At 41.9% G+C, this 18,177-nt stretch overlaps 1 protein-coding gene across 1 annotated transcript in view; it reads right to left on the bottom strand.

Moving 5' to 3' along the window:
- Positions 1-18,177, bottom strand: part of COBL (cordon-bleu WH2 repeat protein) — a 570,333-nt gene that overhangs the window by 376,386 nt on the left and 175,770 nt on the right. The window contains 1 exon segment of the mRNA XM_089654939.1: positions 12,751-12,948. Within this exon segment, the coding sequence (XP_089511065.1) occupies positions 12,751-12,948 (198 nt within the window).

The following is an 18,177-nucleotide window of genomic DNA, read 5'->3' on the forward strand; positions in this document are numbered from 1 at the left end:
ACCGCATGGTCAAGTTTTTTTTTTTTATTTGTGACAGCTACAGTGTGAACCTATTCTAAGAATAAACTGAAGCCAATGCACCAGTATGACAACCAGGGACTTCATATTCCAGAAGGCAAAGTCAGGAATTGCAGCCCAGATAGCTCTCTCATGACAGGTGTACCTAAAATCTACAGTACAGTTAACCACTTGCAGTATGTCTACTGTTTATAAACGGCAAGACGGTGGCACTCCAGGGGCGGGTTGCCGTTCATAAACGGCACCCGCCATTTCTAGCTGTACGCGCTCCCAGTGATCCAGTGCCCGTTGTGTCCTCCGGACACAGTGAAATACCGATCATCGGACGGGACCTCTGTACGAGGTCCTGATCATGTGATCACTGATTGGCCACTCAGTGATCACATGCAAAGTAGTAAGCAAGATGTCACTTGTGACATCATTGCTTGCTACGTGTGAAATCTGTAAATGATCACAGAGGTCACATGGTACAAGGCTATTCACAACAGCCTTGTACCATGTGACAAGCTGTGACCAATCACAGCTCACTCAGTAGTTCTCAATGGCTGCAAGAATGCAGACAGAGAGAAAGAGAAATGATTGTTTTTACATCCTATATAGGTGTAAAAGCAATCAGTGTAAAAAAAAAAAAAAATGTTCATCACCCCCCCCCCCCCCACAAGTAGTACAGTGTCACCATGGTGACACTGTACTGTCAGGGTGACAGTATGTAAAAAAAACAAAAAAACATATATAATAATACAAAAAAATAAAATAAAAATGTAAAAAAAATGTTTAAAAATGATAATTTTTGGTTATAAACTAATTTGGCTTATTATTTTTTTTTACTAAAAAGATAACGGAATACATTTTGGCCAAGATTTATGATGAAATATTATTTATTTGCAAAATTTTATAAGAAAAACACTTTTTTTCAAAATTTTTGGACTTTTTCATTTACATAGCAAAAAAAATAAAAATCCCAGCGGTGAATAAATACAACCAAAATAAAGCTTTATCTGTCTCAAAAAAATGGTAAATTCATATGGGTACAGTGTTGCATGACCGCGCAATTGTCATTCAAAGTGTGATAGCGCTGAAAGCTGGAAATTGCCCTGGACAGGAAAGGGGTAAAAGTGTCCGGACAGGAAGGGGGTAACTGGCTAAATTCTCATGAGTATTATTTATTATTATTATACAGTATTTATAAAGCGCCAATAGTTCGCTCAGCGCTGTACATTACAAAGGGGGACAGAACATGTGACAGAACAATACCAATACAATGCAAAACATGAGGGGATCGAGGGCCCTGTTCTTTCGAGCTTACAATCTAGGAGTAGCACCATTCTGATAATAATGCTCCTGTGTGGACCCTCTATAAATATATACACTACCAACCATAACCCTGCCTTAGCTAAATTACAATTACTACCCTTGATAAATAGGTGTCTGAACAAATGTATAAATCAAAAGCCATAAACCTATTCAATCCCATAAAATGAGTCTACTGCAGGGGCGGACTGACCATTTGGAAACTCGGGCACTGTCTGAGGGCCCGGGGTCAGTAGGGGGCCCCATGAGATGCCCCTGGTACCTTTTTCATAAGCTTTTTTTAGTTTGGGCAAGGACACAGGGGCCCCATGATCCCCTATTGCCCGGGGGCCCCATGAGTTGTCAGTCCGCCCCTGGTCTACTGTACTAGTTTAAAAATAGTTTGAACTACACAGCCATGAATGTCAGAAGCATCTTCACTTCTTTTCTTGCAGCAATTTATGTTCTACCTATAATGCCTAACACAGCTATTCTGCTTCTCGCAGCACAGGGCAATACAACTCACACTGCGATTAAAATCTTGATACGTCTGCCAGCTATTCTTAGCAGCACTCTGTAATCAGCCTCTCAGTGCCACTTCCATTATTCACAAGATGATACTTAAAACTCAGACTTGAAAATAAAGATACTATGTGCTATATTTACAGAATATAATCTGACAAACTAACATACTGTATATGTTATACACATTATTTGTCCCATAAAACTGAAAACTGTTGCAGCTTTTGAATTTATGATTTGATCACTTTTTTATTATGTTTATACTGTATTGCCTTTCAGTTTGCCATGCATGTGTTTGCTGTGAGTTTTTTTCAATGTAATCTAAATTATGATTGTAAATACAGCTGGAAACATAAAGAGAGTGTTCAACAAATATTCAGTATATCTTTGTTTCTGCATGATGTAAAAGATTGCTTGAAAAAAAAAAACTTCTACAACTTCACTGAAAACAAGTAAACATTTTTAAAGCAATCTGATTACTTTGTTTTGTTTAATTAGATCTCAGAAACTCTCTCAATTAATATTACCTATTTTAATTTCCTTATGCTACTAGCCTTTGGAAATAGATAGGAATCTTTATTTTCACATTTATTCAGTTGCTTCCTGGTTTCTGGCATAGCCCAAAATTATGTCAGATATCCTAAGAGGCTTTGTGGGCATTTTTTTTCTTTCATCTTGCAGAGGGCTTTCTCAGCTAAGGACACCCTCCTTCCTGCATGCCTGAGCTAAGGTCAGATAGATTCTAGGAAGTAAATGCTACAAGAGCCATCTGTCCTCACTCAAGATGACCACTGCTAGAAATTATTATTATTATACAGTATTAATAAAGCGCCAATAGTTCGCTCAGCGCTGTACATTACAGAGGGGGACAGAACATGTGACAGAACAATACCAATACAATGCAAAACATGAGGGGATTGAGGGCCCTGCTCTTTCGAGCTTACAATCTAGGAGGGAGGGGATAGTGGTACAGGAGGAGAAAGATGTGGGGGATGGAGTGGTAGGAAGAGTGGAGGAGGTCGGCAGGTTAGCAGGGGGTGGGGTAGGCTTCCCTGAGGAGATGGTTTTTCAGGGTGCACCTAAAGGAGAGGAGAGTAGGTGATAATCTGATGGGTTGGGGCAGGGAGTTCCAGAGGATGGGTGACACCCTGGAGAAGTCCTGGAGGTGGGCATGGGAGGAGGAGACCAGGGAACTAGAGAGAAGGAGGTCTTGTGAGGAGCGGAGTGTGTGTGTTGGGTGGTACTTGGATATTAGGTCAGTGATGTAGTTCGGGGCAGTATGGTGGACGGCTTTGTACGTCAGTGTTAGGATTTTGAATTTGATCCGTTGCGCAATCGGAAGCCAGTGGAGGGATTGGCAGAGGGGGGTGGCGGAAACGGAGCGGTTGGAAAGGTGAATGAGTCTGACAGCCGTATTCAGGATGGACAGAAGCGGGGATAGCCAGTGGCGAGGCAGGCCAGTGAGGAGGGAGTTGCAGTAGTCGAGTCGTGATATGATGAGGGAGTGGATGAGCTGTTTAGAAATGCTAGGAGGTGTTTTTCAAAGTGATTTCTCAGCAAAATAAAGCATTGAGACATGGAAGGATGAGTGAGTTTGCTTTAAATATTAAAAACGAATTAAATAGAATTTTCAGTTTATGATGGTTTCTGGTTTAGTTCCACATTTTCATAGATATGACCAACGTGTGTGGAAACCATTAACATTACAAAAAAAATAATAGAAAGAGCAAGGTTTTAGATAAAAACTGAATCACTCTTGGTTAAACAAATTCATATTTTATTTCTGATGTTTGTTTTGTTTGTTTTTTGCCAACAAAGCATCTTTTTTTGCTATCAACATGTCTTTATCTTCTGTGCTTGTCTTTTTGGACTTCCTAGGTTGTGAACACTTTACACGGTCCTTTATCCATTTCTGTTACTTTTTTTTTTTCTTCAAGGCTAATTTACTAAATGATTTGAGGATGTTCACACAAAATATTGTATGAATAATCACTGCAAATCCAATCGTTAAATCCTTCTTTAAATTCTTTACCTATACATGACTGGATAACTGAAGTGAATATTTACACAATTTGTTGTGTGAATATTGTCAACTTCTTTTTAGTAAATAAGCCCATATATCATAACAACCATAACAACCATAATATTTACTTATTTACTGTAGGTACTTTGTTAGTAACTCAGAAATCATGTGCAATGAATTATAAATTATTTGTGATTGGTGATATTTATTAATATACTTTTTAGATACTTTTTTTCAAACTGTGCTGGCAAAAAGTTTGGAATATTAATAATGTAACTTTAAATGTGATGTACTGGGTCTTGAAGAAGAAGCTATAAACCATGGAAAATGTAGACCTGCCTCTGGAAAAAATATGTGTCATAAAAGGTTGCATAATCGTTTAAAATAATTTATTAAAGAAACAAAAATAGGTATCATACTCACAATGGACATAATAACACAGGCATGTCAAACTGAACAAGATGTATGATCCAAACAACATCTGAGTCCATACGATGGAACCCTGGATGACCAACTGGCTAACGCGTTTCGAGGACACAACCTCTTCCTCAGAGCCAACCAACCAGTGTCCTCGAAACGCGTTAGCCAGTTGGTCATCCAGGGTTCCATCGTATGGACTCAGATGTTGTTTGGATCATACACCTTGTTCAGTTTGACATGCCTGTGTTATTATGTCCATTGTGAGTATGATACCTATTTTTGTTTCTTTAATCAATTATTTTAAACGATAATGCACTAGGTCGGTGCGCCCTTTTTCTGTTTCTCCATTTGTATCCACTGTATTCGGACCACCCCGGTCTGTTGAGGGCAGCAAGCAGTGCATATTCCAGAAAATTCCAGAACATTCCTATTGGGTCTACTGAGTCCTTCCCTAGCGCCGGAGTAAAGTGTTTGTTGTGTTGGATAAAATGTTGCATAGCTGTTATAAAGGAAATTTACATATATCTAACCTGCTTTTATTGTAAAGGGATGATCTTGACTGATAAATAAAAATGTGGTTTTATAAGGCTTTATGAGAAATCGCTTTTCTTTGTTTGTGGGTGTGCCAGTAATAGTGTCCTATTTTTCCACATTATTTCAGGTTGTGTTTGGCAGCATGGTGCAGTGGCAGAAAACACACAGAGGCCCAGTATGCAGTAACTGATGTATTAAAGAACTGGCAACAGTACAACAGCCAGGCAGGGAAGCCACCTGATCAGGAACTTACAGCCAATGAGAGTAGGCCTGAAATTAAGAAAGCAACTGACAAGGAAGGCTGAATATAACCTGACTGGTCCAACCCAAAGAGGTTGCGGATATAGGCCCTGAACTTTCCCTACTCCCCAGGAATCTCTCCCAGCTGATAATGCTGTCCCAGACAGAAGGGTATGTTCTCCCTATTCTAGCCACTTTGCAAATGTGTTTCAGATCCTGGAGGGAAGGGACTAAAGAAAACTCTGCGTGACCCAAGATGGCATCCTGGGTCACCTGGATGCAGCGTAGCCAGCCAACCAACTCTTGACATCTCCCTCCAGCTGCACATGCCAACTACAGTGGAGAAACTAGGGGTGTATTAGGGATGAGGACACCTACAATTCAATATATATTATGATGCATACAGGGGCGGACTGACAACTCATGGGGCCCCCGGGCAATAGGGGATAATGGGGCCCCTGTGTCCTTGCCCAAACTAAAAAAAGCCTATGATAAAGGTACCAGGGGCATGTCATGGGGCCCCCTACTGACCCCGGGCCCTCGGGCAGTGCCCGAGTTTCCAAATGGTCAGTCCGCCCCTGGATGCATTTTATTAAGCTCTTCACCAAAGTGAGAATATTTACTAATTATAATAATAATTTGTGGTGTTATTATAAGTATGCATTTTTTTCAGTGTATGAATTATTTAAAGAATATAAATAGAAATGAACATACTGTATTTCAGTGCACAACAGACAGGCTTCCCAATATGAATATTTACCAGTTAAATGACACGTTAGGATCCAGACTGGTTCCTGAATATTCTAAGTAGCTATTAATCACTACAACATATTATATTAGGAATCAAGGTGTGGTGCTGTATGAAGAGTAGCACCCATGATATAGATTGCATAAGAAACCAATGAAATACATTTTTAAAGCACTGTAGCAAAGACTGCCATGTGTTTAGGAGACAAATTTAGTAGAAGAAAGTATTGTAATATAAATGATGTCCTTTACAAGCACACAACTAGAAATTATCGGGTCCTCCTAGATACGCTGCTGTGTCTTTAAAGCCCCTCCCAAAGTACCGATTACATCTTTAGCAACCTTGCAATTTTTTAGAGTGTACTAAAATGTTGTTACATTTTCATTATGTAGAGGAATATACGTCTACGGAATCAGGGCCCAAGCAAGGATGAGCAGTTTTCTCTCATTTTAAAACCAGCTCAGAGGTTGCTGGAATGCCTGTCAATGCTTCGGCTTTTTGAATATCACACATTCTAACAAATCCATGAGTATGTGAGTTTGGAGCTGCATGGGGAGTCTTATAAAGAACTTTCACTTAGAAAAGTTAAAGTCACAATCTGTGCAAGTGGCTAAATAAGCAGTTAAAGTATATATAGAGGCAATTATATCATTTGTCAAGAATTCGTAATTCTGTGCCAGTGATGTGTTCAAAGTACTCCTGCCAGACAGCCAAGGCAGATGCACGACCTTCACTTCAGCAGCCACAACCCAACATGGTGAAGAACACACTCCTACCCTGCTGACTGGACCGAGGGGGAGCAAAGCCATAAGGTCATCCAATTGCTCACATTGTTCTATGCCAGGCATGTCCAAAGTCTGGCCCGCGGGCCATTTACGGCCTGGGGGTCGGTTTCATACGGCCCTCCAACAGCCCTCCCTGCTCTGTGTAATGTGGCCCTCCCACGGCCCTCCCTTCTATGGCAGACAGTCTTCTGCTTGAGAGCAGAGGGCAGTGCGCATGCCTGACTGCGGCGCATTCTCCCTAGTCTGTGTAAATGCGGCTGTCGCACGGCCCTCCCTTCTGTGGCAGACAGTCTTCTGCTTGAGAGCAGTGCGCATGCGTGACTGCGCCGCGCTGGGAGCGACAGAGGGCGGTGACGTCAGGGCCGGGCTTCCAGCGTGAAGTGTGTTTCTCTTCCCCTCCCGGCTGCCGAGCAGAGACTTCAGCTCCAGCTACCTTTTTCACCCTTCACATTAGTGCAGGTAAGTTTTTTTTTAATTTATTTTCAATACATTGTGAAAACTCAGCTGTCAGTTGATCTTAATGTTATGAAATGAAAAGTATGTCGTTTGCAATTAACTTGGCATAAAATAATTTATTTGCATTTAATTGTAATGGTTCAAAGAATGTTCGGAAAAATGTTCGGCCCTCCACCATGTTCACTTCATCCAATCTGGCCCTCTTTGAAAAAAGTTTGGACACCCCTGTTCTATGCTGTTTGCATGTTCACTGTTAACACATGCCAAAGATGTATGGCATCTTTGGGATGTGTATGCCCTTGTATGCCAAAGATCCTAGCCAATTCTTAGGGCTCAATCAAACCAGCAGAGTTGAGCTGCATTGGGAAGAGTTCTCCTAGAGATGCAAGAACAAGGCATTTTGGTGTCCGTTTATGACACAGAGAATAGCTGAGATTCAGAGGATCACAGCTATTCTCTGGTCATTCACAGTTTATGACACCCAGGAGATCAGCGGAGAACATGTTCAGCCCTTCACTGGAGATCTGTGTTCTCCCTCCAGATTCTCCAGCCCAGAGCTGGAGAATCGGAGGGACCGCAAACTAAGCAGAGATAATTTACCTCTGCTTAGTAAACTGATCTTTTACTGTAATCTCGCGAGATTATAGTAAAATCAGCCGTTTTCCAGCATTTGTAGACCGTTCTCCAGCGTTTGTAGACCGTTCTCATTTGGAGAACTGATCTACATATGCTTCATAAACGGCATTCATGGGAGAACTGTGTTCTCCGAGAATGCCGGAGAACTGAGCAGCGATCATTTACCGCTGGTTCATAAACGGACACCATTGTCTTGTGTCCTGTGGTTCAACTCACACCAACATGCTGTGTTACTGTGTGCTGAATAGAAATATTACATGTTGTATTTTTGTGCAGGAGGAGAGAGCAGAGTGGCCTAAAGATGAACTCTTCTTCATGCTGTTTCTTGTTTTAACCTCCCTAGCGGTCTGATTATGTCCATATTTCTGTGCTCAGAGTGGTACATATTTTTGCATGGAAATATGTATTTTTTTTTTATTGTAGGCCTGTAATTTTTAGGAATAACTCACTGAAATCTGTCCGAAGAAGAGTCTAGTAAACATCCCGGGTATGATAAAATTTGAAACATGAAATCATAAATTATAATTTAATAAATAATCATAAAAAATAATAATATAATAATAAATTTGATTCAATAATATAATCAAACCAAAAACACTGAAATTTGAAATATAGCGCCAAGTTCGCACATCACTGAGCAAAGTCACAGAATCGTTTTCAGTGTCTGATGAGGAATTTCCCCCACAAATCATTATCACTCAATTCTGCAAGTGGTTCTGATTTACTATCGCTGATCTCTAGCCGGTCTAAAACCGCTTTTGACCTAAAGGGACACTTTTTGGACGCCATGGACGTTTCTCAGTTTCCAGGCAGAAAGAACAGTAAAAATGCAGGCAGGGCGCAGGACAAAGCACTCGGGACAAAATGTATGTGAAATGGTTTGATACAGGAATGTTATACTATGTGATTTTAGTGTATTTAGTGAATGTCACTTTTTGTCATTTTCAAATTTCCCGCCGTTCCGTCCCCCGTACATCCCAACACTCACAGGGGACGGAACCCAGAAGACAGATGCTGGCTTCCGCCGGAGGACATTACAGGGGACACTGCAGGAGGGATATCGCGGGAGTGCAGGAAAAGGTAAGAGGAGAACAGATCCCGGAGCAGCGCTGCATGGTAAGCCCGAGTGTAGCTCGGGGTTACCGCTTGTGGTACTGAAACTTTACCCCGAGCTACACTCGGGAATACCGCCAGGGAGGTTAAGGGAACACTGACTATAAAGGTTACTGAGCTGGCCTCCTGCAAGCAGTTCTGTTTCAATATAACCCTTACATCCATGGCGGTAAAGTAAGGTTCAAGTATATATACCAGGGAGGTTAATATCCATTCAAATAACAGGAGATCTATAAGTGAAAGTGAAACTGCAGCATAGAAAGATCAGGTCCCTTGTAAAAATATCAAGACTGGATGGACAGAAATACAATCTCTTCATTGAGTAAGACTATTCTCATATATGTATTTCATATTTAAGTGTTTGCCTGTAGTTTAGCTGTAGAAATCTGGGATGCAGAGCACTAAAAGGTAAAAAACACTGAGTTGGTCCTGGACAAGCCAGGCAGAATAGGAGGTCTTAATTTATTAATAGAAGCAATTTAAGGAATTTACTTTTAGACCTCACGCACCCTGGACTTTAGCAACAGCAAGCATTCTGAGTTCCAGGCATTCATCCCTGGGAGCATACTGCCTAGAGTTACTTACAGGGGTGGGGGGCAAAAGGTAAGGAAACTTTTTGTTTTTAAATTCTTTTTCTGAGAGAAATACACTGATCATAAACATGTACATCCCCAGGCACTAACCCATGCATGGAAATCAAGTTTACAGTAAGGGTTCTGGCCCGCAAGTATATCAACATACCATGAAACAAAAAAAAGAAACATAAAGCAACAGCTGCTGTTTGTGACCAGCAATTTAGGACAAATAGACATGTCATCTCCAGTACCCCCCCCCCCCAACTTCCATAAATGAGGCTCCTGGAGAAAGTGCAGAGAGGTCAGGTGTTAGTAGCTGTTGAGGGTTCTGCTAACCATTTCACACAGCCTCTGACATACTTTTTAGGGCACCCTCTATGCAGATAAGTATCTTTGTACATAGGTAAAATTGCATTAACTTGCTGTTTCCAAAAAGTGGAAGAGGGGGGAACCTGCTTTTTCCAAGCATCCTGTCTGCCACCCAAGGAACCAGGTCCTCCACCAAACCCAATAAACAGACTCTGGGGGATGGGGTCAAAGGAGCATCCACCATGAAGTTAATGACAGACTGCATCCAGAAAGTGGCAATTGCTGGGCAGGTCCAGAAATTATATATAATGTCCCTGAGTGCGCAGCCACAACGCCAGTACTCTGGAGAAGATGAGAGATTAATTTGTTGCAGTCTGTAAGACGTAAGTTAGGCCCGATAGACAATTTTAAACTATATGAGACGGTCTCTTAAAGACACCAATATTTTAAAGGGAAATTCCCATATATCATCCCAATCCTCCAAGTCCAACCCAGGAACATCGTAGGCCCAACGTTGATGGAGCAGCGACAGGGGAGGACACTCGAAGAAGGTGAATATATAGGACTGAAGAAGGTATTTCTGCACAATCATGATGTAATATTCCTTCCACTTCAGAGTGCTGCAGCTGGAGCGTAGCAGTAGGGAATAGGCTTCTGAAAGCATGGGACAATTGCCAGTACCTAAAAGTATAGGAAGGGGGGACATTATGATGAGACATAAAATAATCTAAGGGGTGTAGAGACAAATTTGAGAACACATCCCCTATGGTTTTGATGCTATGTTTGGTCCATGCTATGGGATCAGGAAGCTGGTAGACGTTTGGCAAAGAGAGGTTATTCCACAAAGGGGTATTCAGGAAGATGGCACAGTTAGGATAGCTCTCACAGACAAAGCCAACTTTCCAGGCCCTAGGGGTGGTAAGCATGGAAGGGGTCAGATCATAAAGAGCTCTAGGGCCTCAAACAATAAAAATTGGATGGCCTCCACAGAGCACACTACTGCAGCCTCCAATCTTGTATCAGAATTAGACATATCCGGTGTCAGCCACCATGAGGCAGAGACCAGTTGGAAGGCAAGAAAATATTTGTGACAATCTGGAAGGGCCAAACCTCCTTGGGAAGTAGGGCGAAATAGAGCGGATAATTTGTACCTGGTAGGTCGAGGAACCCAAAGAAAGGAGGAAAATAATGTTTAGGCGGGTGAAAAAAGACTTGGGAATCCACAGAGAGGAATTACAAAATAAGTAATTAAATTTGAGAAGAATTTCCATTGTAATGAGATTAATGCAACCCAGGAGGGACAAGGGAAGATTTTCCCGTGCTTTCAGCTTAGCCTTGACAGAGTGGACCACTGCAGCCAAGTTCAAGTGTATGTAATCATTCAGATCCCTAGAAACCAGGTAAAGAAACTTTATGAAAACGTTTCCTTACCCTTTAGGTTACATGTACACTAGACTACTGAAAAAGCAAAACGCAGTAAAATCGTGTGTAGACACATTTTTTTTGCCACGTTTTCCCACGGCCAGAGGTCAAAACATTCCTATCCTGAACATGATTCTTCTGCGTTCAGGAAAGGGAAGTTTAACCCAAACGCGGCAGCTCCTAAACTCTGCTAAAAGACATAGACCAGGGGTGGGCAAACTTTTTGACTTGAGGGCCGCAATGGGTTCATATATTGGACCCGGGGGCCGGACTAGCTGCTGGCCGGCCCAGCCACTACCATGCCATCCATAGTAAGTATAGTAATATTCCCCCATAGTAAGCATAGTAATTAATCCCCCATATAGTAATTCATCCCCCATATAGTAATTCATCCCCCATATAGTAATTCATCCCCCCTATAGTAATTCATCCCCCATAGTAATTCATCCCCCATATAGTAATTCATCCCCCATAGTAATTCATCCCCCTTATAGTAATTCATCCCCCATATAGTAATTCATCCCCCATAGTAATTCATCCCCCATATAGTAATTCATCCCCCATAGTAATTCATCCCCCATATAGTAATTCATCCCCCATAGTAATTCATCCCCCATAGTAATTCATCCCCCATATAGTAATTCATCCCCCATAGTAATTCATCCCCCATATAGTAATTCATCCCCCATATAGTAATTCATCCCCCATAGTAATTCATCCCCCATAGTAATTCATCCCCCATAGTAATTAATCCCCCATAGTAATTCATCCCCCATATAGTAATTCATCCCCCCTATAGTAATTCATCCCCCATAGTAATTCATCCCCCATATAGTAATTCATCCCCCATAGTAATTCATCCCCCATAGTAATTAATCCCCCATAGTAATTCATCCCCCATATAGTAATTCATCCCCCCTATAGTAATTCATCCCCCCTATAGTAATTCATCCCCCATATAGTAATTCATCCCCCATATAGTAATTCATTCCCCATATTAATTCATCCCCCATATTAAGTCCCCAAGTCCCCCCTGTGTCAATTCACTTACCTTTGCTCCGCACGTTCCTCTCGCCGTGTTCCCGTGCCGTTCCGGTGTAGCATGAAAATCTGTCTCCTATGAGGATCTGTCCCCCTCGACGTATCTGCGCATGTGCCAGTTTCAGGCATTAGCAGCCGATCGGCGATCTCCAGCACATGCGCAGATACGTCGAGGGGGACACTGGTCTTCAGGGCGGACTGTGAGAGGAGCCTAGCTCCCCTCACGTTCGTCACGCTGCCCCGCCTACACACATCCTGACAGCCATCCTGACAGTATCACGCTCCGCGGGCCGGATTAAAAGGTCCGCCGGGGCCGTATACGGCCCGCGGGCCGTATACGACCCGCGGGCCGTAGTTTGCCCATTGCTGACATAGACACATAGGCTTTTATGGAGTTGAGTTTAGGAGCTTTGCCAAAAAAACAACAAAAGCTCCTAAACTCAAGTTTAGGAGCTGTCAGTGTACACCAAGCTTTCAATTGCTTTGGTTTGGATGCAAACAGTAACTAAAGAAAGTAAATAAACTAATACACAGATTAGGCAACAAAAAAGTGTCACAACCAATCCTACCAATCATAATCAGAAGCATTAATTAGTCTAGCAAAGTATAATAACCTACCTTCCATCTACATAGACTGTTTTTTCCTGGCCATCAGGTAAACATACTGTGATATCCACCTTCCGATGCAAGACATTTTCTTTTGATTCTTCCATGCTTTGGTTTCCTGTGCCATCTGACTCAATAGATGACGTGTGCTCCATGTGAGGTTTTGGAGTGGACTGAGGTGGAGGAGGAGCACGGGCCTTTGTTTTCTTTCTGAAAGAATAGGCATAGATTGATTATTAATAAGAATAATAATATTTATATGACTTGACATGCATCTTAACCCCTCGACCTCCTGAGGATTTACCCCCCTTAATGACCACGCCTCTTTTTGCTACTCGGCGCTGCACTAATTCAACTGATAATTGCGCGGTCATGCAATGCTGCACCCAAACGAAATTTTCACACAAATAGAGCTTTTTTTCGGTGGTATTTGATCACCTGTGTGCTTTTTATTTTTCACGCTATAAACATAAAAAGGCAAAAATTTTGAAGAAAAACAATATTTTTTACTTTCAGTATATAGTAAATATAGTAAATTCAAAGTTGGTTATAAATTTAGGCCAAAATGTATTCTGCTCCATGTTTTTGGTAAAAAAAATCCCAATGAGTGTATATTGATTGCTTTGTGTGGAAGTTATAGCGTTTACAAACTATGGTATAAATACTGCAACTTACGCCATTTTTCTGCTATACAGTTTAACGGACAATTGCGCGGTCATGCAATACGGTTCATAAATGAAATTTACATCCTTTTTTTCCCCACAAATTGAGCTTTCTTTTGGTGGTATTTGATCGCCTGTGCGGTTTTTATTTTTTGCGCTATAAAAAAAAGGCTGACAATTTTGAGGAAAAAAAAACAATATTTTGGACTTTTTGCTATAAAACACGTTCAGTAAAAAAAAAATGCAAAAATCTAATTTAGTCATAAATTTCTGCCAAAATGCATTCTGCGACATGTCTTTGCTAAAAAAAAAAACCCAATACGTGTAAATTAATTGGTTTACGTGAAAGTTATAGCGTTTACAAATGGCGGGAAAAATACTGGGATTTTTAGGTTTTTTTTTATACTAACAATGGTGGCGATCAGCGAAATATGGCAGCGATCAGGAACTTATGGCAGCGACCAGTGACTTATGGCAGGACTGCGGGACTGCGGCGGACATTCTGACATTGGGGGGTACTGGCTTGGGGTCACTGACATCCCCAAAAACACTAATACAGTGATCAGTGCAAAAAAAAAACAACTGACACTGTACTAATGGAAATGGGGAGGAAGGGGTTAACTTTATTTTGCAGGGAAGGGATATAGGAGTGAGGGGAGTGTTTTACTAGGGGGCGGGGTGTGTACTGGGTGGGACAAGGCTGAACGAGAAAGAGAAACTCTTCTTTCTCGATCAGCTCATCCTCGAGCTGACAGGGAAGTGACAGACAGCACATCTACTGCAGCTGTGCTCTCTGTCACTGTTTGCCGCCGATCGCCGGGACATAGCCGCTAATGAGCGGCTGTGACCCGGCGACTGACATCTGCGGCGGTGATCCGTGGGACAAATAGGGCGGCGGCGCACCTCGCGCGCGCCCCCTATTTGTTTACAAAACACGCGTCTTAAAACGTGGTTTTGCCTGCGAGTGCCGCCCTGCCGCCGTATATGTACAGTGGCTGGGCGGCATGCGGTTAAAAGCATAACTAAAGACAAAACTTTTTTTTAGTTTTGGACACAGTGGAGATAGATTAAAACACCTAGTAGGGTTTATTGCTGTCTGTGTCCCCGTTAGGGAGATTCACCTTCTCTATTTGTCCTGTTTACCATTATCATTTAAAGTGAAAGTAAAAGAAAGCTCAAAATTTTGGGTTGTCCCCAGAAAAGTAATAGAGGGGACACTAGTTTTGGTGACCTGGGGATCCCCAAGAAATTCCCTTAGTTTGCAGGGATTTTCTCTCACTTCCTGTTTGGCTACAGGGCAGGAAGTGGAGGTAAATCTCTCCAATGGAACACAGATGGTAAAAAAAAAACTGACAGGGGTTATAACCATCCCTTACTCTATCCAAAATAAAAAAAAGTTTTGCCTATTGTTCTACTTTAATAATATCATTGTATTCTGTACAGTAAACTGACTGCAGTGTGGTTATACAATCTAAATAATAAAAAAGTGCAGCGCTATAAATATAGATGTGACATAAAAATATAAATATATAAAAGTCCCAATAAAGGTGACCTCGGGTAACAATGCACACTGACCAGAAGTGCACATAAATAGTGCAATGTAGCAAGGATGGAGTTCAGATAGTCGTCATCAGTATGGGAAAAGGGCAGATGTGTTCCCTTGATCAGTGAAGATCCACACGGTGAAGACAAAAAATGGGGCAGAATATATCCACTAGCCAGCAGAAAAGGAATTACAGCTCCACCAGAGAAAACCACCACTCCTCCACTGCACATCAACGGTATCTAGGAGAAAATGCTCCCCACCAAGGGATCAAGAAAAAATGCCCATAGTGAAGTATAGTTTGAAACTGATTTAATTAGGATAAAACAGGATGCATCCAGTGAAAAAGCAAAGTAGCACACAGCTAGCACACATGAAAGCTAGCATATATAAAACGAACAGGACTAACCGTCCTGTCAGATGTAGTGGCCGCTGGAGCTCCACAATGCTCCGACGGCGTGACGTCAAGGCGTACGCAGGCTCCTCCTTACGCGTTACGTGCCAAGCACATCTTCAGAGAAAGAACCGTTGATGTGCAGTGGAGGAGTGGTGGTTTTCTCTGGTGGAGCTGTAATTCCTTTTCTGCTGGCTAGTGGATATATTCTGCCTCATTTTTTGTCTTCACCGTGTGGATCTTCACTGATCAAGGGAACACATCTGCCCTTTCCCATACTGATGACGACTATCTGAACTCCATCCTTGCTACATTGCACTATTTATGTGCACTTCTGGTCAGTGTGCATTGTTACCCGAGGTCACCTTTATTGGGACTTTTATATATTTATATTTTTATGTCACATCTATATTTATAGCGCTGCACTTTATTATTTTCATGTGAGGATTTCTTTTGGTTGTCCTGTGTGTTTCAGCTGCTTGTCCATTTAAAGCGCTCACTTTTTTGCTCTCTTCTTCATATGGTTATACAATCTACTTAAGTTCCGTCAACTATTTAGTGCAACGCTTACTATCTGACTGTATAATGTTTGTACAATCTCCTTTAGCTTTATAAAAACTAGAGAATTTAAGGCCCTTCCTAAACTATTCATTTAATTTGTTTCCAGACAGACTGGCCCTCACACTACATAGTTGTTTGTAGATCTAAGGTTTATTGTATGTTCAGATGCCAATATTTGTGCAGAGTTTAAGGGTTTGTCCTCCTGGATGCAAATTGAATGGATTGTGTAGGTTGGTTCTCACAAAGCAGAGTTATGGTAAATGTATAGGAAGTTGTACAATCAGATTGTAACCCATATGGACAGCTTCACACAACAGTAGCCTCACATACAGAGGTGTAATTCAGGTCAGCATGCTCTACAATGTGGCTAGAACAGCAATGGGCAAACTACGGCCTGCGGGCCGTATACGGCCCGGTGGACCTTTTAATCCGGCCCACGGAGCGTGGCAAACATTGGCTGTCAGGATGTAGCCAATGAGCGTGACGAACTCCTCTCCTCTCACAGTCCGCCCTGAAGACCGGAACGGCGTGGGAACACGGCGAGAGGAACGCGCGGAGCAAAGGTAAGTGAATTGACACAATATGGGGAATGAATTACTATAGGGGGGATGAATTACTATAGGGGGGATGAATTACTATGGGGGATGAATTACTATGGGGGATGAATTACTATATGGGGGATGAATTACTATATGGGGGATGAATTACTATATGGGGGATTAATTACTATAGGGGGGATGAATTACTATATGGGGGATGAATTACTATGGGGGATGAATTACTATATGGGGGATGAATTACTATGGGGGATGAATTACTATGGGGGATGAATTACTATATGGGGGATGAATTACTATGGGGGATGAATTACTATGGGGGATGAATTACTATATGGGGGATGAATTACTATGGGGGATGAATTACTATATGGGGGATGAATTACTATGGGGGATGAATTACTATGGGGGATGAATTACTATATGGGGGATGAATTACTATGGGGGATGAATTACTATGGGGGATGAATTACTATATGGGGGATGAATTACTATGGGGGATGAATTACTATATGGGGGATTAATTACTATAGGGGGGATGAATTACTATATGGGGGATGAATTACTATATGGGGGATTAATTACTATAGGGGGGATGAATTACTATATGGGGGATGAATTACTATGGGGGATGAATTACTATATGGGGGATGAATTACTATGGGGGATGAATTACTATATGGGGGATGAATTACTATGGGGGATGAATTACTATGGGGGATGAATTACTATATGGGGGATGAATTACTATGGGGGATGAATTACTATATGGGGGATGAATTACTATGGGGGATGAATTACTATGGGGATGAATTACTATGGAGGATGAATTACTATATGGGGGATGAATTACTAAGGGGGATGAATTACTATATGGGGGATGAATTACTATGGGGGATGAATTACAATGGGGGATGAATTACTATATGGGGGATGAATTACTATGGGGGATGAATTACTATGGGGGATGAATTACTATATGGGGGATTAATTACTATGCTTACTATGGGGGAATATTACTATACTTACTATGGATGGCATGGTAGTGGCTGGGCCGGCCAGCAGCTAGTCCGGCCCCCGGGTCCAATATATGAACCCATTGCGGCCCTCAAGTCAAAAAGTTTGCCCACCCCTGGGCTAGAATTTAATGTGAGTAGATTGCAAACAGTGTCTGTGGGATGTAAAGTGAAATATACTGATCAACCTCCAAAGCTTGCCAATCCACAACCCTGGTGCCATCTTCACTTAAACATCAGTACTGGGCAGCCTCTTCTTTAGTGGCTGGCCCATGGATGACAATATTTGGTGCACAGTGGGATACAGTTACCCCCCATGATTTTGCACTTAACATTCACTTGACTGCATCTAAATTCCTATGAACAAGCAAAAGTATTGCTGCAAACCCATGTATTGGACATAAATGTTAGAGAATCAGGAAAAGGTTAATAGTATAGACAAGCTGAGCAGCACCTTTGTCTAACAGAACAGTGCTCCTCTGCTTATCTGCTGGTCAGGGAATCTAGCATCTAAAGCCTCCTGCAAAGCCCTCACTAGCCTTGGGAAGGTTAGATTTATTTAACCTCCCTGGCGGTATTCCGCTTTTGGTACTGACATGTTACCCCGAGCTACACTCGGGAATACCACCAGGGAGGTTAATGTTATAGGCAGTCTCATAAACCTGCAGGGATTCTAGGGTGGTTGGAGGGGAAGGGCCAAGCCTGA

The sequence above is a fragment of the Staurois parvus genome, unplaced genomic scaffold (assembly GCF_062004578.1).
Source record: "Staurois parvus isolate SC_StPar_1 unplaced genomic scaffold, SC_StPar_1.0 ptg000814l, whole genome shotgun sequence".
NCBI lineage: Eukaryota > Metazoa > Chordata > Amphibia > Anura > Ranidae > Staurois > Staurois parvus.